This window comes from Kogia breviceps, chromosome 1 (assembly GCF_026419965.1).
Source record: "Kogia breviceps isolate mKogBre1 chromosome 1, mKogBre1 haplotype 1, whole genome shotgun sequence".
Taxonomy (NCBI): domain Eukaryota; kingdom Metazoa; phylum Chordata; class Mammalia; order Artiodactyla; family Physeteridae; genus Kogia; species Kogia breviceps.
The window spans coordinates 154,462,831-154,485,384 of record NC_081310.1 but is presented as its reverse complement, the minus strand read 5'-3'; the positions used below and the strand labels follow the sequence as shown (position 1 = coordinate 154,485,384).

Below are 22,554 nucleotides of genomic sequence, written 5' to 3'. Positions count from 1 at the left end.
TTGGCTTTTTTGTCATGTATGAGCACTCTGACATGGAGTCTTTCTAGTCCAACAAATGCTTTCTACTGCTTTTTAAAATAAACATTACGATACGTGAGGCATTACAGACTTGACGTTTTTCCTTATGCATTGATCTATATTTAGTTTTACACATATGTAGCACCAGGTAAACATATTACTCTTATTTTCAGGATTATCTAATATGATGTCAGATGGTGAATTTCTGCGAACTAGTTGTGGCTCCCCAAATTATGCAGCACCTGAAGTCATCTCAGGCAGGTAATAATATATTAGTGAAGAGTAAGCTTTTTGTAATGCTTTGTTCATTCTGATAACATTTAACTATAATATATTCTCTTTGGAAGATAAGATTTTTAACATAATAGAAACATATTGTCAAGAGAGATTACTCATATTAAACAATTTTTTAAAACATTTGATTTAGAGTTTGTTATGAATGTATTTAAGGAGTTTTTCCACTAAAAATTGGAAAAAATCTTGATTTCTTTATTTCATTTTAGAAAATTGCAGCTAGGAGAGCAAGCATTTGCTGCATTTAAGCTAGTGTCATAATTTACTTCTCAGACACAGTCCTTTAATAATTCTATGTATACTCTTTTATAAAGCATACAGAGTATTATTTTTATGTTTTGTCTTTAGAAGAATGAGGTTTTCTGAGGGGACAGTATTGTCATTTCATGAAGTTAACTGCATAAGAGAAGACTGTGTAATTATTCATGTAACTTACTCATTGGTACATTTTTTAAATGTTTATACAGATTGCAGTGATAAATTCAAGTCTTCTATGGTGACCAATGTCTGATTTTAAAAGTTTACAGAATTCTATGAGAGAAAATAAAGAAGAGGTATTATTGCAGTTTGGACTATACAGCAAACAATTTAAATAATGGACAGCAATTTTTATTGAAGTGGAGTGTATTTTTTAAAGTGGAATTGTAGAGATCTACTTTGTTACCTCAGACTTAGGTTTGAGTTTGGTAATGTGCTATCACTGGAATCTTAATAATGTAGAAAGGTGAGAGGAAAAAGGAATAACATTCTAGACATAGGTTTTCTGGATGAAGGTAATCTTAGTCCCAGTGGCTACCAAGTGGTTAGAATGAAAGTAGTAGGTACCCAGGATAATGTGATGAATTTCACAGCATGAATACTCTGAAAGAGATTGCAGTAGGACTAGTTAGGTACTTTACTATTTCAAATGTTCTTTAAAATAGATGTGCCAGGCATAAACATTCTATTATATATGCACTTTCTTTTAGTAGCTTTATAGTAAGAAGGTTTAGCCTATACCCTATATAGTACTGCTTTTCTTCAAGTTTATGGTCATCCACTTCGATGGTTCTATCAAAAATCAACCATAGAAAGTTTTATATTTTTTAATTAGTCAATTAGTAAGTTCAGTTTAGTTTGTGTCAAAAAAAATAAAAACGCTGTTTTCTCTTGGGAAATTTGAATAGTATTTGGTTAGATCACTTGTTCTTTCTGGGGAACAAGCATTGAGTGTTGGGGAGTGGCCACGGACTTCACTAAAGACCTTGGAAAGCAATACATATAGAGTCTATACTGTGTATATAGGTACATATAGAAACAGGGTACACGTAGATGGGAAGTGACAACTTGCATTTCAGGTTTGTGTTGTCATCTTTTCCCCTAGATTGTATGCAGGTCCTGAAGTTGATATCTGGAGCTGCGGTGTTATTTTGTATGCTCTTCTCTGTGGCACCCTCCCATTTGATGATGAGCATGTGCCTACGTTGTTTAAGAAGATCCGAGGGGGTGTTTTTTATATCCCAGAATATCTCAATCGTTCTGTGGCCACTCTCCTGATGCATATGCTGCAGGTTGACCCCCTGAAACGAGCAACTATCAAAGACATAAGGTGAATAGTCTTTTTGTTGCTATTAAGTACACATTCTAGTATTAATATTAGTACCACTACCTGAATGGCTGCTTTATGTTAGGCACTGTAACACTTGATTTTATACGAATTTTACTTTCCTTATTACATAAAGCTGATCCTGTCACTCAACTTTTAAATATTTCAGATTGTTCCCAAACTTTTCACTTTAGGTAGCAAAGCATACAAGGCCCTTCATAGTAAAGGCTCAACGCCGTACCCCTTATACCAGAGCTTCAGCCACAGTGAACTTTTCCTTGTTCCTCAAACATAGTGCATATTTTATGCCTCCTGTCTTTGTTTATATTATTCCCTTTGCCTCTGATGCCTTTTCTGCATTTTTGGACCTGAAAGATTTCCATTCATCCTTTAAAATTCTGCTCACTTAATCGCCTTCCTTGTGAAATCACTTCTGATTCTCCTGAGCAGTTTTAGTTGCTTCCACTTCTGTGATTTCCACATTTTGTTCATGCTTTCATTCTTTCATTCTCATTCTGTATCTAGTTGTTTTCAGTGTATCTTTCTCCTCTCTTGTAACTATAAAAGGGTAGAGAGAGTGTCTTATCATCTTTGTATATACAGTGTTAGAAGGCCTAGAAATATAGTATACACTCAGAAAGTATTTGAATAGGTTTCAAATGGAAAAAACAGGGTGAGAGTTATATATTTTACATACGGTTGATGAAATAAACCATAAAAAGTTTTGCTAAGATTTTGAATCCAAAAATAGCTGCTAGTGGGTTTGCTGAGAAGGATTTCTTGTTATGTGAGAAACTTCGGAAAGTGCAGTTGCTGGTGTTACTGTGAATATGACCTTTATATAGCACACGCAAGTCAGGATGATTCATTGCCTTTTACTTTTTATTTATCAGTCATGTTTCTTAGAGGGTTTTTTGTTCTTACCTAACATTTCATCAGGTATTTATTTGCAGACGCATTCTTTTGACATCTTTCCAGAATACTTTGCCTTGTCTTCATAAGCCAGAAAATGACTCTTGGAATATTTAAATGGTGGCTGAGGTCGTTGTTTTTGTGACTGCTGCTGATCTCTTTTGCACTCCCGTTGCATTCGTGTACTGTTTTCTTCCCCCAGCCTCTCTCAGTGTTCCAGGCCTCATACATAAAAATGTAAAATTGTAAATTAGAAGCAGATTTAGTTATGGAAATGGACTTAGCAGGGAAAACCTCTTTTGTGTTCATAGTCCTTTAGAATAAATAGTTCACTTAATTGGCTTTTCCTTAGAAAAAAAATTAAGTATGCTAATATATATATACTTGCACCTGTTTATATCAGCACATACATTGAGAATAGTAAAAGTACTGATTCTGTTATATTAAAACAGGTGTCTGGGCTTCCCTGGTGGTGCAGTGGTTGGGAGTCCGCCTGCCGATGCAGGGGACACGGGTTTGTGCCCCGGTCTGGGAAGGTCCCGCATGCCGCGGAGCGGCTGGGCCCGTGAGCCATGACCACTGGGCCTGCGCGTCCGGAGCCTGTGCTCCGCAGCGGGAGAGGCCACAGCAGTGAGAGGCCCGCGTACCCCCCCCACACAAACAAAACAAAACAAAACAAACAAACAAACAAGGAAAAAAAAACAGGTGTCTATATTTACAAGTTTTAGAAGAAAAATGTAAATAAAAGTCTACTAGGATGAGTTAATTTACACATATGTAGGTGGTATAAAATAGTGGCAACCATCTCTGTACTTAAAAATAATAACTTGAATTTATAGTTCTCATCACTTTTTTATTTATCCATATTCTGTTTATTAATGTTTGGGAGTTCTTCATTTGACAAAATACGGTTCAACAGAGTTACTAATTATTAACGATTATTATATAACAGGCATTTTGCTAGGTACTTGACATATTTTATTGCATTGATTCATATTAGGTAACTATTATTATTCTCATTTTACAAACCATGAAACTGAAGCTTAGAAAGGTTATGTTTCGATTTATGTATCTGTTTCTCCCTATTAAATTTTAGGGTCCTTTAAATTAGGGACCAAGTATTAATATGTTCTAGGCATTGTGCATTTGATATGAATTAAGTTTCGAGTAAATCTGTTAAATAAATTTTGTGAAAATTACCCAGCTAATAAGAAGCAGGCAGAAGTAGGGCTCAGAAATTGCCTGATTCAGAACCTTTACTACTTCCACTAATCCAGCTTGGCATACCAGTTCTATGACATCCATCCTTTCTCCAAAATACCATGATATGTTATATTTCTCTCATGTTACCACATTCTGTCTTATAGTTACAGACACACCTAGTTTTATTGTGCTTCGCTTTACTGTGCTGTGTAGATGCTTTGTGGTTTTTTTTTTTTTTTTTTTTTACAAATTGAAGGTTTCTGGGAACCTTATGTTGTCAGATGATGGTTTGCATTTTTTTTAATCAATAAAGTGCAGCCATGGCTCACGGGCCCAGCCGCTCCGCGGCATGTGGGATCTTCCCGGACCGGGGCACGAACCCGTGTCCCCTGCATCGGCAGGCAGACTCTGAACCACTGCGCCACCAGGGAAGCCCAATATAAAGTGTTTTTTAATTAAGGTATACACACTGCTTTTTTAGACATAATGCTATTGCAAACATAATAGACTACAGTATACTCTAAATGTAATTTTTATATGCACTGGGAAACCAAAATATTGGTGACTTGCTTTATTGCAATATTCACTTTATTGCAGTGATCTGGAACCAACCCAGCAATCTCTCTAAGGTATGCCTGTATTTTTGTACAGATCTTGTTTTTCTTTTAAGATGGTAAGCTATTGGAGGTTAGAAAATATATCTCAGTATTTATTCGTTCATTTAATCATTTTTGCTTTTATTTATCTAACAATTATTTATTTAACATCTACTCTGTTTAAGGTCCTATGCTAGGTGCTGGGAATATATTGGTAGGCAAGACAGACATTGTCTTCAGGAAAATCACATCTTTAAGTGCCGTAAGCTTAGTATTACTGTTAATGTTATTGTGGTTAAAAGTGAGTGTCTGAAGTTCAACTGTCTAATTACAAATTCTGATTCTCTGTTTACTAGCTATTGGCATATTCCTCATAACTCTTCATGCTTTTAAACTACGTCATATATAGTGGATTTGTTTGGAGGATAGTCTTAGGTTGAACCATATGAATTTACTATTCCTGTAGGTCTAAACACAGTCGAATATTAGAAACTGCAAACATTCATCCTAATATAATTAAAGCTTTTAGAATAATGCCCAGCATACAATATTAGCTATTAATATTATATTAAAGTGAATATATAAGGACCTTTTAGCTGTACTGCACTTAAAGAAGTTTGCACACATTGTGAAGTTTCTAGAATTTGATTGGTAGTCATCAAAACTCATTTAGTCTTAAGTCATATATCAAAATCAGGTACTAGGCAATAGTGACAGAAAGACATAATTTCTGGTGGCTGTGTAGTAACCCATATGAAATGGTTGATTTTGTCTCATGTGAACCTTCATAAACATCCTGGTTACTGCTTACCTCAGTCAAGTTAATTTAGAAATTGACTCCTGAAAATTAAAAGCTGGAAGTATAGCTTTTTTTTTTTTAACATGTGGAGGGTTGCTTTATTATTATAATTATTTTTTTAATTGAAGTATAGTTGATTTACAAGGTCATGTCAATTTCAGGTGTACAGCACAGTGACTCAGTTACACACACACATATATGTATGTATATATTCCTTTTTGGATTATTTTCTGTTATAGGTTTTTACAAAATACTGAGTATAGTTCCCTGTGCTATACAGTAGGTTCTTGTTGCTTATCTATTTTATATATAGTAGTGTATATATGTTAATCCCAACCTCCTAATTTATTCCTCCCCCAGCCCCAAAGTATGGCTTTTTAATTGGCACTGTTATTATTATGAAGAACTGTGGTTCTTTTTCTGAATTAATTGGAAATGAAAATTTAGATTACTTCTCTATTTTTTTAAACATTTATTGGTATAATTCACATACCATAAATTTGCTTCTTTAAATTGTATGATTCAGTGGTTTTTAGCATGTTCACAGAGTTAAACAGTCATCACCACTGTCTAATTCTAGAACATTTTTCTCATCCCCCAAAGAAACTCTATACCCATTTCCTCCTCCTTGCAGCCCCTGGCAACCACTAATCTACTTTCTGTCTTTATGGATTTCTCTCTTCTGGACATTTCATGTAAATGGAATCATACGGCATGTGGCCTTTTGAGTCTGGCTTCTTTCACTTAGCATGATGTTTTCAATGTTCTTTCATGGTGTAGCATGTATCAGTACATCGTTACTGTTTTGCTTGAAAAATATTACATTGTTTAGATATACTAAATTTTGTTTATCTATTCATCACTTAATGGATATTTGAGTTGTTTCCACTTTTTGGTTCGTATATAATGTTGCCATGAACATTTATGTATAAGTTTTTAAATGGTCATATGTTTTTATTCATCTTGCATAGATGCCTAGAATTTGTAATTCTTGTACGTTGTTGTTGCTCTTCTTTGTTAAGTGATTTTATTGAACTAATTCCAAAAGTCTATATTCTTTGTCATGGGTGGCCACTGAAGTCTCTGCTTGGTTAGCTTAATGGTCAGCTAATTATTAGACAAAGCTTTCCTTAAAGACCTTGATCTAATAAGTCTCCCAGCCCTTGCTGAGGGACTCTGTGTACATGTTGGGGTGTGTCTTCAGTGCTTTAATGAAAAGCTCATAACTCTGCATTAGTCTTCATTCCTGCTAGCACAGAGCCTCAAAGTCAACCAGTGATGAGAAATCAGGGCCTTTCTTGGAAATGAACACAGCCCTGCATTTGTGAGTCCCAGGATTATGTCAGAATATTTCAAGGACCACTATGGAATTTACTTCCCTAACTTTTCCTTTTTAGTTTTTTGACGAGCTTCTTGTTTGCTCCAACTCTTATTGCTGCTTTTAGCAGCTGGGATGTTAGACAGTTGCCATTGATTGTTTTTGACAAATGTTCTGGGGAGAAGGCTTTGTAGAGGGAGCTCTGAGTCAGGTCAGATGAAGACAGGGCTTGAGTGTAGAGGTTTCCAGAGATCTGCCAGCCATGTCAAATAACTACAGTTCCCTTGGGATAGGACTTTTGGAGAGCTCTAAACCTATTCTTCTCCCCATATCCCCCCACCAGTGGTTGCTAGATGCTGGTTTTTTGGGCTACAATGATTGTGAGGCTGTTGGTTTTCAAGGCTACCATAGAAATGGGGAAAGGAGATGGATATGGAGTAACTTAACGCTTTATTGACTGGGGGATTTTTGCAGAAACTAAGACTAACACCTGTGGCTGTAATACGTCTTTGGTCAAAAATGTGTTAAAGTGTCACAAATCTCGCTGTGCTTACTGAGACTCGGCCAATTTTTTAAACAAGCACTCCTCAGATTATTACAGGCCTTTGGTTAATTTCCAGAGTTCTGAAAAAGTTGATTTTGACAATTTTCACTAGTAATCTCATTTCTGTTATGGAAGAATGAGTTTTTGGAGTTCATTCAAAAGTGTTCATCTTCCCTATTTGTCATTGACATTTTAAAAACGTTAGATGTGTAACAATTTATTTTTTTCTATTATTTCTTTTGAAAAAATTAGTATTCACCAGTCATTTTTATTACTAAACATTTATTTAAGTGCTTATTATTATCATGATATAGCAATTAAACTCATTTATGAATTCATTTTTGACTTCATTGGCTACTCATCATTTATTCTGCATTTATTGAGCATTTACTCTGCACTGGGTACTGGAATGCAGGTGAATAAGGCATAGTCCCTGGTTCAAGGAGTTCCCAGTTTAGTGGGGAGGATTAAGAAAAACAACTGTAAGAAAGTATGAGTGTTATAATAGCATCGTCTACTAGAAGCTGTAGAAGTTTCATCTCTGTGTATATACTCAAGGCCTGGCACACCATCATCTCTCACTTGGGCTGTTGCACTAGCATCCTCCTCCTCATCGTCATTATTACTCTTATCTTTTCAATTCAATTTCTTTATCACAAGCAGAATGATCTTTACAGAATGCAAATTAGATCATGTCATGCCTGTCTCTTTAAAATCTTTCAGTTATTTTCATCACCCATAGGTTCATCCAAAAACCTTTTTTATAGCCTACAGCTGTCAGAAATACCTGATATCTTTTGCCACTCCAACCCGTAACTCATTATGATTTCATGAGTGTGGCCTCAGTTCAGTTCCTTGAACATAGCAAAATTTTTTCTTATCTCAGAGTCTTTGCATGTATTGTTTCTTTTGCTGGGAATACCTGTTCCCCAGCTCTGCTTAGCTGACTTCTAGTCATTCTGGTATCTGCTTAAATATTACTGAGAGTGGCTTCCTTAATCACCTACCTCCCATCCTGAATTGTATACTCTTATTTTACCCTGTACTTTTCACTCATAATCTTTATCACAGGATTTTTATATTTGTATATTTGTAACTATATATTCATTTTTGAGAGTGTTTGTTTAATCTGTATTCAGCTAGAATATAATTTCTGTGAGAAGGAGCGTGCCTTTTTACCACGGTATGTCCTTAGTAAATATTCATAAATGAATTAGTCAATAGAAGGCATTCAGGTAAAATATGTACTGATCTAAATTTAGCTTAGGGAGTGCCCAATTTACCATGTAGCAGTGCTTACGAAATCTTGAAGGAATAGTACATGTTAGTTAAATGGAAAGGGGTGGGATATTCTAGGGTGGCAATAGTAACATCATGTGCAAAGGCCCAGAAGAGTGAGAAAATAAGATCTAGGAGACTGGTTCTCAGACGTTTTGGTTTGAGTACCCCTTTACAGTCTTAAAATTGAGGACTCCAAAGAGTCTTTTTAAAAATATAGGTCATATTTATCAATATCATATTAGAAATCAAAACTGAGAAATTTAAAAAATATTTAATTCACTTAATAATAAACCTACTACATGTTATTCTGAATAATATGTCTCTTGTTAAAAATAACCTTATTTTCTAAAACAAGAAAATATGGTGACAAGAGTACCTTTATTTTACATTTTTCAAATCCTCTAAATCAGAGACAGCAGCTAGGTTCTCATTATCTGCTTCTTCAGTCATCTGTTGCAATATGTTGTATTAGTTGAAGTCTAGGAAAAATATCGGATCTCAAATAAGTGGTGGGAAAAGGGAGGAACATTTTCATAGCCTTTCAGATAGTTACAGATATTTTTCTTTGATATTAAACCAAAGCTTAACACGTTAATTGCAATATCAAATAAGAAAACATATCAGTGAACTTTTGTACTTTATTACATTAAAATCCACTGGTCTATTCTGTATTTTGAGTGGATCTTTTGCCCATGTATGATTCTGTAACATCTTGCATTGGCCATATGGAAAATATTGGGTTATTGAGGTAGACTGATGTTCCAAATGGTGACACATTTTATTATATAATATCAAATTACAGTCATTATCCTCTTCATGATAAAAGTAGTAGTCTTTAAGTATTGAGAAGCTGTCAGATTCTTGGAGACAGACACAAATTATACACAATTCTAACATTTTGCTTGAAAGCTTGAATTTTATGATTGGCAACAAATACTGCCAGTTGTTTCCTTTGACGTGACAGGCTCATTTCATTTATTTTTGAGAAAATGTCAGCCAAATACCCAAGTCTGAATAATCATAGTTATTCAAGAGCAGGGATGAATCAACGTACCCAGGGTCCCATAGCTAGTAAGTGACTAGAGACCAGGTCTTTCTGATTCTGTTATATTGTATTACCCCATGTCTAAATTGTTTGGGACTTGCCAAAGCATGTTCTTACAATAGTGTATTGTGGTATTTTTCCTAGAGAGCATGAATGGTTTAAACAAGATTTGCCCGGTTACTTATTTCCTGAAGACCCCTCCTATGATGCTAACGTCATTGATGATGAGGCTGTGAAAGAAGTGTGTGAAAAATTTGAGTGTACAGAATCAGAAGTAATGAACAGTTTATATAGTGGTGACCCTCAAGACCAGCTTGCAGTGGCTTATCATCTTATCATTGACAATCGGAGAATAATGAACCAAGCCAGTGAGTTCTACCTCGCCTCTAGTCCCCCAACTGGTTCTTTTATGGATGATAGTGCCATGCATATTCCCCCAGGCCTGAAACCTCATCCAGAAAGGATGCCACCTCTTGTAGCAGACAGCCCTAAAGCAAGATGTCCATTGGATGCACTGAATACAACGAAGCCCAAATCTTTAGCTGTGAAAAAAGCCAAGTGGCATCTTGGAATCCGAAGTCAAAGCAAACCATATGACATTATGGCTGAAGTGTACCGAGCTATGAAACAGCTGGATTTTGAATGGAAGGTAGGAAATTGTAGTATATGAAGATCATTTGTAGAAGCCATTTTTTGTGTAGTAAGCTGCTCTGAGCTGCTGAGTTGAGTACGAAGGTCAATTAAAAAAAGTTGGTTTTGATTTAGATATGAATTTAGTGGTCTTGATGCTTCTGGCTGATAAATCCCATTCTTTCCAATAATGTACCATGTGCATTCAAAACAAAACAAAACAAATCTCTGTAAGGATGAAGAACTGTCAATGTTAGGGACCTTTGTATTTTTTAAATTATAGAATAACATTCTTGGCTGAGAAACAAAGTTTTAATCAACTTGAAATCTCTTGAGAAATTAATCTCTTGAATTCAAGAGAATTGAATCTCTTGAGAAATCTCTTGAAAACCTGTTTCAGCATGCATCATAACAATTAAAAGTCATGCGTCTTCAGAGATAACTGTGTTTTTACTTTTCTCTCTCCTTTTTAAGGGAGGGTTTTTTTCTCTTTGCCAGTAGCTGTAACAGCAAGTGGTTGATACAGATTATACCATCAGGACATATTTATTCAGTAAACAAATACTTTTCTGTAAGTTGAGAAAAATCTGTCTTATTTGGCTTGTTCTTTTTTTTTTTTTTTTTTTTTTTTTTTTGCGGTACACGGGTCTCTCACTGTTGTGGCCTCTCCCGTTGCAGAGTACAGGCTCCGGACGCGCAGGCTCAGTGGCCATGGCTCACGGGCCCAGCCGCTCCGTGGCATGTGGGATCCTCCCAAACCGGGGCACGAACCCGTGTCCCCTGCATCAGCAGGCGGACTCTCAACCACTGCGCCACCAGGGAAGCCCTGGCTTGTTCTTTTAGTCCTTAGTTGCGGTATATTTTTCTTACTCTCAGCCCACGTTTTACTTTTTTATTAGTACTCAAATTCATTTCAATTCTATTTGGGTATATGTGGGGGAAAAATCAGTTTTTTATTTTCAGGTATCTTTTACTCTTGTTCTTTTCTTGAGGACTGTGAATGGCACTTTTAACGGAAGAAAAAAATTTTCAAACATATCATGTAAATATTCATATGACATGTTTTTATTTCATTATTTGTACATGGAATGAATAAACAAAATAATATTTCCTTAAAACCATTAAAAAAAAAACACAGATCTCCCTTTTCCGAAGCAGTTTTATTTAGTTAAAAAGGAGATGTTAATGTCTTTAAAATTCTTACTGAGAAATTTTTGGAACTAATTTGATAAGATGTTTTGAAAACCAGAATCTTCTTTATCTGAGTTGCAGTTTCATTATCTTCAAAAGGCAAATAGTATCTTCTTTACGAGATTACTATGATACTTAAATTTTGTGGCAATACCTGTTAACAGTGCCTGATTCAAACCATTGACATGTTATTTGTCCTTTTTCTGTCTGTTCTGTATTCATAGGTAAAGGTATCCAAGTTGATACCTTTGGGCAGCCAAAATATTACTGATGGTTTAGAGTGGAGGCATATCTGGAAAGAAGGCTCGACTCTCTAGAGTCTCCGAGTTCCCTTTGAATTTTAACTGTTGTACACAGTACTGTTAATGGGATTAAATAAATACTAAACTACTATGTAATGTTAAAAAAAAAAGATCATTCAGGAATTCCCTCTCTACCCCACCTCTATCAGTTATTTGTTTTGATATTATTCTTCGCAATAAGAATAAGGGAGATATTTTATAGTTTGTTATTTTGAATGTTTTTCCTTAAAGATTTTTCATTTTAGGTAGTGAATGCATACCATCTACGTGTAAGAAGAAGAAATCCAGTGACTGGCAATTATGTGAAAATGAGCTTACAGCTTTACTTGGTTGACAATAGAAGCTATCTTTTGGACTTTAAAAGCATTGATGGTAAGGAAGCCATGCAGGCATGAGCTCTGAGAAGATAAAACTTGGCACTAGTTGACAAGATGTTAAACCATCTCAAAGACATGGTGGGTAGGTCTTCTATACTGGTTTTTAAGTAATCTAGACTTAACTAAAAATGTAAGTGAAACAAAGACGATTGAAGATGTGGAAAATCTCTAATCTAGCACTTCTCCAAAAGAAGTGCTTCCTTGGTATAAAAAAAGTCATTTGTAGTGTTGCCTGTGGAGAAAAAAGGAACAACAGGAAAGCAATTTTTACCTAAAATTAGTTGATGTTGTTAGATTCTTTGTCACACTTCTCCATTCATTTTTTATCAGTAAGCATTATAATATCTAAACTTCATTCTTCATCAGCTTCTTTCATCTTGGGTGGCCAAGGTATCCAGATAGGCCTTTCCTGGGATTTGGACTGGATTTTGGTGCCCATGGCCATCCAGGAGGCAGAGGAGTCAACGGACGTGGTCATGTCCAAGGACCTCGTGTGTGCCAAGAGCCAAACCTGGCTGAGCAAATGTGCTTATTCCACTCAGGGGCCCAAGTGGGATACAAGCAGAATAAACCAAGAGTCCACTGCTGGATGGAACCAGAGGAAAACGGAGTTCATAGTTAGGGCAGTTGTTTTCAACAGCATTTAAATAAACTTTATTCTTGAACTGCCATCAACTATAGCTGTGTTTATATGGTCCCCAGACCACCTTCATCAACATTACCCAGAGTTCTTATTAAAAAGAGGATTCTTAGGAGCTCTCCCAGACCTAGCAAATCTGAATCTCTGGAGGTGGGTCCTAGGAAACTGGGAATCTGCATTTTAAACAAGATTTCCCTTGCCCCTTCCCCTAGGCAGTTGCAATGTACACTGAAGGATCAGTGCAGTGGTAACTTTTGTTTTTATCTTGATGATTTTTTTTTCTGTTGATACAACACAAGAAAATAATCTTCCAAAGGTGTGCTTTCTTCGAATGAAAGGGATATCAGTTTGATTTCAAGGTTACTGTCGAATACTATGTTGAGAAGGATTTAGGAGTCACCTTTTGACCGTATGGGAGTGTCCTTGCTCAGATGTGTTTACTTAATATTCTGAATAAGGTGTCTTCATAGGAAGGGCTCGGGCAAATACACCTTTCATATAAATTGCTCTTCTTTGGTCCATTTCAGATGAGGTGATGGAGCAGAGGTCTGGCTCCTCAACGCCCCAGCGGTCCTGCTCTGCTGCTGGCTTACACAGACCGCGATCCAGTTTGGATTCTGTAACTGCGGAGAGCCATTCGCTCTCTGGCTCTCTCATGGGCTCCTTGATGGGAAGCACATCGTCTTCAGTTACACCTCGCTTGGGCAGTCACACCATGGATTTTTTTGAAATGTGTGCCAGTCTGATCACTACCTTAGCCCGTTGATGATCTTTCCTTAGTTTCTATCTTTCTGTTTTTGCACTGTGAAAATCAGATATATTCTTTAAATTATTGTTTTACTTATGGATATCACATATTCTGCAGTACTGGTTGAGAGCTGTGACTATCTCCAGGGGACGTTCAATGCCATTGAAATGACTGAAAACGAAAAAGTCTGACATTTTATTTACTGTAGACATCTGTAATTCTGTTTTGCCTATGATAAATTTACATAGGTAATATCTTTAATACGTGAACATTGATGAAGATTATTGTTAATCTAAAATTGTGGATTCACTACAGATGCTTAATACACCTTTACTGGTGAACCATCTCAGTCAAAGGGTGGTTTGGCAACATCATCTTGCTTTACTGTTTAGTGTAGATAAATCCAGTTTGCTTCCTAAATTTCAGCAGGCTTCAAGCTGTGTTTATGCACAAGAAGATTAAAAAATAGCCCAAACATTAGTAAGATAGTAATTAAATGTTGAAATCTTAAGAACCAGCCCCCCAGATTTCAGAAACCAAGTTCTGCTAGCAGTTTTTGCAAATATTGCCCAGTGTTCAACAGAAGGGCTGTGGTCCTGAAGCAGGTAACGGTCATTTCCAGGTTCCTTAAAAACAGCTATAACTAACTAGAGGTTTTATCTTGAGATTTTCCTGAATAACATATTTAAGAGCCTTCAAGGTTCTACTCAGGACTGGAACATCTGGAATTACAACAACTTTTGTCTTTTTCATAAACTTGTATCATTTTACAACATGCCTTCAGAATCTACGTTTCTCAAATTCTTTTTCACTCTATTTATTTTTGTACTTCACCAAGCATGGTAAAATAGACAGTTAAATGAAACAAAGCAAAATGTCAACAGTCTCTTAAAGAGAACTCTTATCTTTGATCTCTTATTGTGTGTGGTGGTGAGGAGTATGTGTGTGTCCTGTTGCATCCCATAATGCTAATTATTCATCAGAAGTTTGTTACTGTATTCACCCCCCTCCCTCACCTTCCCTAGTCACCTTTGTCTTTGTTTATTGTTTGATCCTTAGTGGCTGATTGACTCAGCTTTGAAATCTTTTCTGGTTCTCTTTCTTTGTTCTATATCTTGGTTTGCTAGCCATCCAGTTTGAAACACTGTTCTGGCCCCTAAGGGCTTTTGTGTACTTCCAAAGCTTGGTAGGCTGTGACTTTCACTGTTGAACCTGGTAGGGCAGGGACGCCTTAAGCATTCAAAAACTTCTCTCTTGAATAAATATATGTGTTGTTTACATATATATATATATATATATATATATATGTATTCGCACCAGTGCTTTTAAATGAAAAACCAAATTTTTTTATTTTGGCTTTGTGCAGGTTTTTTTTTAAGGCTTTTAAAAAACAAAAAACCTATATACAGCAGGGTAGATAACAGCCCATTGATTATATTTTGTTTTAGTAAAAATATTTAATTTTAAAATTATGTATAATTTATCGAATTTGTATTTATTCATTTGTCTTGTTTAATATGTTATAATTAACAATCTCATTCGCCTGACTTACCCTATAAAAGATTAAGCTCTTGAAAACAAAAAGTGACATTGCCTTGACAGGTTTCTCTTTGCCAAAAATAATGTGTTTTCTACCAAGAAGTAAATGAGAATGTTAGACCAAATTTCTCTTGTGTTTATGAAAGACAAGTATGTCTATATCTTTAAAGAGCTTTGAGTCAGGAGTTTGCAGTGTGTCATATCATATTGTTTTGCAGAACTTTTAAAAAATGGTGTTATATAACTTTTAAGCCTGACTTCTTAATATCAAAATACAAGGAATCCTTGTTAGCCAATTTGGGAAAGAGGGTGGGGTTGCAGTTAAGATGTGTTAAGTTTAAACCTTTGAAAGATTGCCATCTAGTGGCATCGAAGGATACTTTTTTGTGAATATTTTTATAGGGGAAAGCAGTCCTGCTGCATATAGGTATGGCATAATTTTGGCCTCAACAAATGTGTAAATACCTCTTTCGGAAAAAACAGGGCCACCTCGTAATACTTACCTATGAATGGGGTGACCTTCAAAATAAGGAATTAATCTGATTCCTTATTCCCAATGACAAAATCCCTAACAATTTTGAAGACAGAGAAACGGTAGGAAGGAATCCAGTGGCATTTTAGCTTCTTCAGTCTAATGAATCAAATGTTAGAAACTTATATCAAAATTGCTTTAAATGGATGATTATCATGTTTTTTAAGAGTTAAAAAGTTATTTACTATTTTCTCATTCTTGCCAGTATTTATGAATATCTACCTTTTGATAGCCATCTGTTGAATTTTAGCAGAACCAAGGGTCACAGTTTGGGTTCCTGTGTCCTTAAGTTTTTAGAGCACAGCTGTTCTGTGAATGTAGATGGCGTAGTATTTTGTAGAGAGAAGATTACAGGAAGCTCAGCCCAGCATAATGGGGCTAGAACATTTTCATAGGAGACTCTTTGTTGCTAATGAGCAGGGAGAGGGAAAGAAATCAGTTGCTAAATTCCCACATTTCAGTCTTGTAAACTGGGTAATTGTGGATGTGGTATGTGGTAGACAGACCTGCGGTAGAAACAGTTTCTTCATGTTAAGATTCTGCAGGAAAGCTTCTATTATTAGGCTACAGATAAAGTCTTAGGTATATCTGGAAATGGAGTCCATAGTGGTTCTAGAATAGCATTTCCCAAACTGCATTCTGTCAGATGCTCTGTAGAAAAGGGGTTTCATTGAGCAAGTTTGGAAAATGATGCATGTTACTCTCCTGCTTGAAGATGACAAAGGATGTGGGCATAAAAACTTTGACCAGTCCTTCTGTGAAAAAAAGAAAACCATTTAACTTTGTTTAATCCTGCTTTGCCCAGATTAATTTAAACATGGTTTTAAACCTACTATCCCCTGGGAAATAACATATTTGAAAAATACTATTTTAAGAAAATTATTGTACCAGGTTGCCATAATGGGTAGATAAGAACAAAATTAAGATTTCCTTTTCCCTTATCAGTTGTTGGAGAGAATCTGGTTCAAAATCAGAATAATTTCATTTTAGCCTGTAGACATATTCATCTTGAGCGAATGCTGGATTAGTAGAATTTTATATGTCTACAACTTGTTTCATAGCACCTTGATTTTCTTAATCAGCTTGTGGTATTTTGTGGAGAGCAAACTTATTCTTTTTGTGTTGAATGGATAACTGAAAAACCTTAAACAAGATTACTTCTAAAAATGGTCTAAGAGACTAGTAACTAATGCTTATGGTTCTATGGGTAATGAGTCAATAACATTGATTCTTACTTTCAGAAAGTATAGGCAGTGCACATTTTCTAAATACTTTTATATATAGAACACCATATTTAGATCTAATTCCTGTTATTCTTTAATGAAGGAACAATCAGCATCCCGAATTAGATATGTTGGGAGGGAGGGAGGCAAACTATTATAAATTGGGCTTTTGTTTTCATCAACAAATTTTTGAGACACTTTTGTAACCACTAGTGTTTGCATTCCTTGATACTTGCCAGCTATAAAGAGAATCCAAGAGCCTAAACTATTCAGAAATAACAGTATTCCATGTCAGGGAATTGGCTATATGTAGTATAGACAATTCTCCCCTTTCTGCAAATAGGTTTCCTGGGACAGTTACATAATCCTGGGCTTGCTTTCTCTTATTCCCTAGCCAGTTTGTACTCAGGGAATACAAATTTATTTTTTATTAGATGAGACATAATTGAGAAGATAATCATAGACAACTGTTACAGATTTTTTGACTATTTGGATTTATCTGTAAATGTACAGTATATTGAGTTAATATAAGCAATGCACCTTCCGTTTATAAAATATAAGATCTTGGAATGTGCCTACCATAGACACTGAATGTTTGTCTATTCACTGGTTAATAATTTAAATCCTGTTAATGGCTGTGAAATATCAATATCTAAATGCTAGTCGTGTTCACAGTTTTGTCTGTTTTTATTTCTTTTTAAAGACCTCCACGTTTTCAATTTGGCACTTCTTTACCTGATCATTCTGTCACTCTGTGACTTTTGAATAGGGAATGTACTTTAATAATAGTTCTCAGAAACTCTAAAATTCTGGATGAGGGATCTGTGCAATCTGTTTGTAAGTCAAATCCTGTGTTGGGCCTCATTTTTAACCTCTAAAGTGGGGGGGATAGATTAAAAGACCTCTGAGTTACCTTTCAGCTTTAAAGTTCTGTCTTCTCTGCCTTTTCATATGATTTGTATTAGTGCTCACTTTTTACATATTTAGAGATTTTTATACTAGTGTGAGTGGTCTGTATTGGTTTGGCGAGGTGTTTTGAAGGTATATACTAAAATATTTTTCTGAATACAGCTGCCTCCCTGGAATACAAATGGTAAAAATCATCCAGAAAACCAAACATGTTAAAATGTCATGTGCACTTGCCATAAAGCAAAAGATTACTAATTTGGAGTGATGGAAGTGTTCCATACATTTTAATAGTGATTTTTAGATCCAGAGACCCTCCATATCTTCTATTAACTTATTTGATATGTTAACAGTACCCTTATGAGTTAACGATTTTCCAGATGAGAAAGCAGGACCAGAAGGCTCTTCACAAGGCTTTAATGCTATACAAGTGCTCAGTGATGCTCTTTATATGCCCCCTTCCTCTGGGGGAAAACAATCTGAATCACTGAAATATCTGCATAGTTGAGTAATAAAAATAAAGATGTATTGCTTTCAAGTCTTAGAGTGACATGAAGTAGTCTTAACTGAATATTTTTTAGTTTAATTATTTGAACCAGTTGATTGTACTAACTAGATGTAATTATCGTCAGTATTTATGATTAGCATATTGATTTTTGTTAAGTATTTCTAAGTTATTGAGTGTGCTTAAAAAATACTGAAGAAACTTTTTAGGACATGATTCTTTAACTTTATTTATATGATTCTCATAGCAAAGATATTTTAGAAAGTAAAACTAGCCCCAACTCCTATCTTAAATTATCATAGTTTTTTACTATTAATCTAAATTAGGCTTATCTAAATTTCATATACAGATTATTTTTCATTTTATATGCATATTAGATGATAAGACACTATTTTCATAGAGTATATTTCTCTTCACAAACTACCTAATTATTATTGGCTTGATATGGATTCTTTCAAACCTTATAAAAATTTGAAATGTAATTTATGTTTGAGCTTTTCAAAGTGTATCTTATTTAAGCAAGTTGCTGGCATCCTTACCAGCCTTTCCCTATATCATTATAATGCATTTGATGCCACTGAACCAGTAATAACATAAAGAACAGGACCCACAGTCTAGACTATGTTGAGTTTTAATTAAACTTTTTCAGTCATAACCTGATAAGAATCAGGCTGGGTCTAGAAGTTAGACTGCGGGGCTGTATTAATTTCATGAGCCAATGTTAATGTTTACTGCCAGCCTGCATAGCAATCCCAGTTTGCAGCCGTGATTGTGTATGTGACTTTTGGTAACTACTGTTTATATGTAAAGCAGCTCAGATGTTATGGAAGTGTGGCTCATGGTTATTTGGACAAGCAGGGTAAGTAAATTTAAGTTACATTTGAAAAAGTGCAATTAAGGAAATCCGAGAGCAGAATGCTCTTTCCAGGAAAAAAGTGAAGTGCTTATAGAATATCCTAGCATGACAACTCTTTTGAACATACAGAGAATTTTGACAAGGTTCATACAGTAGGAATTTTTAAATTCGCGGTTTGCTACTTTGTGTCGATTTAAAACTTCAAGGAAGGATGGGAGGGAGGCTCAAGCGGGAGGGAATATGGGGACATGTGTGTGCATATGGCTGATTCGCTTTGTTGGGCAACAGAAACTAACAGTATTGTGAAACAATTATACTCCAATAAAGATGTATTAAAAAAAAGACTGAAGAAAAAAAAAATTTCAAGGAAGGAATAGGAACATTCTAGCCAAGGAAAACTGCATATTTAATTTTTGCTGCTAATTTAAGCATGCATTTTTCACAGCTAAAAGTCCTTTTTAAGTTTTGTTACAAAGAAAGTCCATTTTTCTAGACAGATAACATTTTCCTAAGATGGAAAAAACAGATCCACTAAAAAAACAAAAACACCTTAATTAATTGTGCCTTTTCTTTTGAATTGTAGGACTAATAATTAGTCAAAACCTTGTTTAAACTGTGTTTTTTCCTTGATTCCTCTCATTTTTCCTTAAATCTGTCCTCCACAAACAGTCACATTTTTGCTTTTGCCTGTTTGTTTTCAGGTTCCTTTGGCCAGACCTCACTATCATTGTCAGAAACTGTTCACTAAATGTGTTTTTCTGTTTGTTTTATGTTGCTTCACTTTTTAAGTCACCTTGGTAAAAGTTTGGCTGCCTTTTCATGTTTTTAAAATCAATGCAATGAATAACAGTCTTTATATTTCAACCCTTTAAAAAGTTTGTAAAGGAAAGAAATAATGCAAAGAACAAAATCTAACTTTGAATCTGATTCTCAGTTTGGCTGCTTGACAGCAGCAAGTCATTTAACCTCATTTAGTTTTTTTTATCTACAAAATGTGGATAATAACCTACCTCACAGATGTGTGTGAGAAACTGAAGGCCCTTGTTTAAAATACAGGGTTTATCATCATATTTAATGTAAATCCCTTCCTTTTTTTTAATAGGTGTCTTTGATACTGATAGGATGAGTATCTTGATTTTAGGTAAGTCTTATGTGGTAAGAATATAGTGGTAAAAATGTTTAAGACCACAGTTTCACAAATTCTGGTATTCTTATTTTAAGGGACTTTTAAAATGTCTTGAAAGTATCAAATATCCAAATATCAAATTTGTCTTTTGTTGCAGCAGATATTCAGAACTTCTTAAACTGTTGGCTGAAGATGCCTTAATGTACCAAAATACAGCTTTCTCTCCAGACTATTCACAAATATCTGTGGTTGTATGATGTTTTGAGTGTTTAATGTAAAATTGTTAGAGAACTGTGAACTCTAAGCATAGTAATCTTAATGTTGTTTTAGGAAGAATGTGTTCTGTATCATGTATGCTTAAATATCATACAGTGGCTTTTGAGTGCAACAAACAAAACTGAAAGTTGACGGCCATTAGGCTGTGTCCATGACAATCATAAGAAAATGTAAGATTGGATATTAATTGTTCAAAAAATTTTCAAGAACACTTTGCATTCATTCTTTCTTAGCCCATCTTTGGAAAAACAACTCCCATAGGTTGATGCATTTATCCACTGAAGCACTTGATTACGTATCTATTAAAATAATTTTTTTAACTGTTGACATTGGGATCATTTTCTATACTTCATTTCAGGAAGGGAAAAAAATGACCAGACTCTTAGTGCTTTTGTGTTTTAATAACCGTAGATTCAAAGTTCAGTTTTGTTTGTTATGTATTTTTTGTGAGTGTTAAATGTTCAGTGGGAAGAATGTCTTCCAGCAACTGTGTGGTAAAGACGTCTTCTTGAATTACACAGCATTTCATAGTTATAGGTTCTCCCTAGTTAATACTTGCAGTGTACAAACTCATAGGTAACAAACACAAAAGAGAAAAGCAGCCTATCCGATTACTTACAAACTTTTTTCACAAAATCAAATTAAAGTCTCTGGTTAATTTGAAAGCTGTTTTGTTTCCGTTCAGTCATTAAGCTAATATTCTGCAACTCAATAGTTACAGACAAAGCCATTGTAGAACTTTGCTGCCTGTGATTCCTTGGAGATTCCAGACCATCTTTGTCCACTTTTGTCTTCCTTTGTTGTACACTTGTAGTTTCTAACTTTAGCCATTGTATTAGTTTTCCTATTGCCGCCATAAGAAGTTACTACAAACTTGTGACTTAACACAAATGTATTGTCTTACGGTTCTGTAAGTCAGAAGTTCGGTGGGCTTGGCTGGTGTTTCTGCATCCAGTCACACAGGCTGAAAACCAAAGCATTGGTAGGGCAGGGTTCTGGGGCAGAGTCTGTTTCAAGGCTCATTCAAGTTGGTGGTGAATTTAGTTCTATGCTGCTGTGGGATTGCAGTCCCGTTTCCTTTCTGGCTCTTGGCTAGGGATCACTTGCCGCTTCTAGAGACCAGCATCATTCTCTGGTCCATGGCTCCCTTCACCTTCAAAGCCAGTGACAGGGGGTTTATGCTTCAAATGTCACCTACCTCTTCTTCACCACATCTCTGACTGGCTGACTCTTCTGCCTTCCTCTTCTGATTGTAAGGGCCCATGCTGTTAAATAGGGTTCATTTCGATAACCTCCCTATTTAAGGCCAGCTGGTTAGCAAACTTAATTTCATCTATAAAGAAGTCCCTTTTTTCCAAGTCACATAACATATTTACAGGTATTAAAAACCAGGACACGAAGATCACGGAGGCCAAAATCCTGCTTACCATAGAAGACCTCAGGTTTGCAACAAAATTTTACACTGAAGGCTGCTGAGACTAGAGAACAAGCAATGTAGATGTGGTCCTATGTGCTTGTGATAGTCACCTCCCATATTTATATATCTAAAAGCAACGTTTTGAAAAATATTATATGCTAGCTCTCATTAAAAACACATCAAAGTCAAGCTATATAAGATTTCAATTTGCTTTATCCAAACTTAGAAGAACAGATTTGTTTTTATTAGCGAATACTTTTTTCCTTTATTTCCTAAATTGTATGGGTAATAGATGCTTATTGTAGGAAATCTGAGTACAGGAAGTTTGAAGAAGCTGAAAAAAATCATCCGGACCCTGTTACCCAGAAACAACCGCTTCTTAGGAATTTGTCATTATGTATTGACTTTTTGCTCTTCCTCTTCTTCCCCTCAGAATCTATGTTTTAAAAGTTCTGAACATGTGCGGGAGAGGCCCTGTTCAAGAGAATGCTCTGTCGACTTGGAAGACCAAGTGTGTCAGAGGTACTCAAAAGGAGGAGGGGACAGCTTTGCTGGTGCATGTTAACAGGTTGCTGGTGGCCTGGCCTATAAGTGAATGAGAGGCCCAGTGGAAGCCTCTGTTAGGGTCAAGTCCCTTTGTAAGTTGTCTTTTATCCAACAGAGTGTTGTCATCTTTAATGATTTCTTTTTA

General features: G+C 35.5%; 1 protein-coding gene across 9 annotated transcripts in view; it reads left to right on the top strand.

Moving 5' to 3' along the window:
• Positions 1-21,111, top strand: part of PRKAA2 (protein kinase AMP-activated catalytic subunit alpha 2) — a 73,673-nt gene extending 52,562 nt beyond the window's left edge. For 7 of the 9 annotated variants that reach the window (XM_059052859.2, XM_067007046.1, XM_067007030.1 and 4 more), the window contains 5 exons: positions 192-279; positions 1,676-1,900; positions 9,740-10,244; positions 11,964-12,090; positions 13,263-21,111. In XM_059052859.2, the coding sequence (XP_058908842.1) occupies positions 192-279; positions 1,676-1,900; positions 9,740-10,244; positions 11,964-12,090; positions 13,263-13,501 (1,184 nt within the window). In that variant the 3' untranslated portion in view covers positions 13,502-21,111. The remainder of the gene's footprint in view (positions 1-191; positions 280-1,675; positions 1,901-9,739; positions 10,245-11,963; positions 12,091-13,262) is intronic. The other 2 variants (XM_067007038.1, XM_067007062.1) reach the window with 1 other exon arrangement.
• Positions 21,112-22,554: the final 1,443 nt, after the last annotated feature.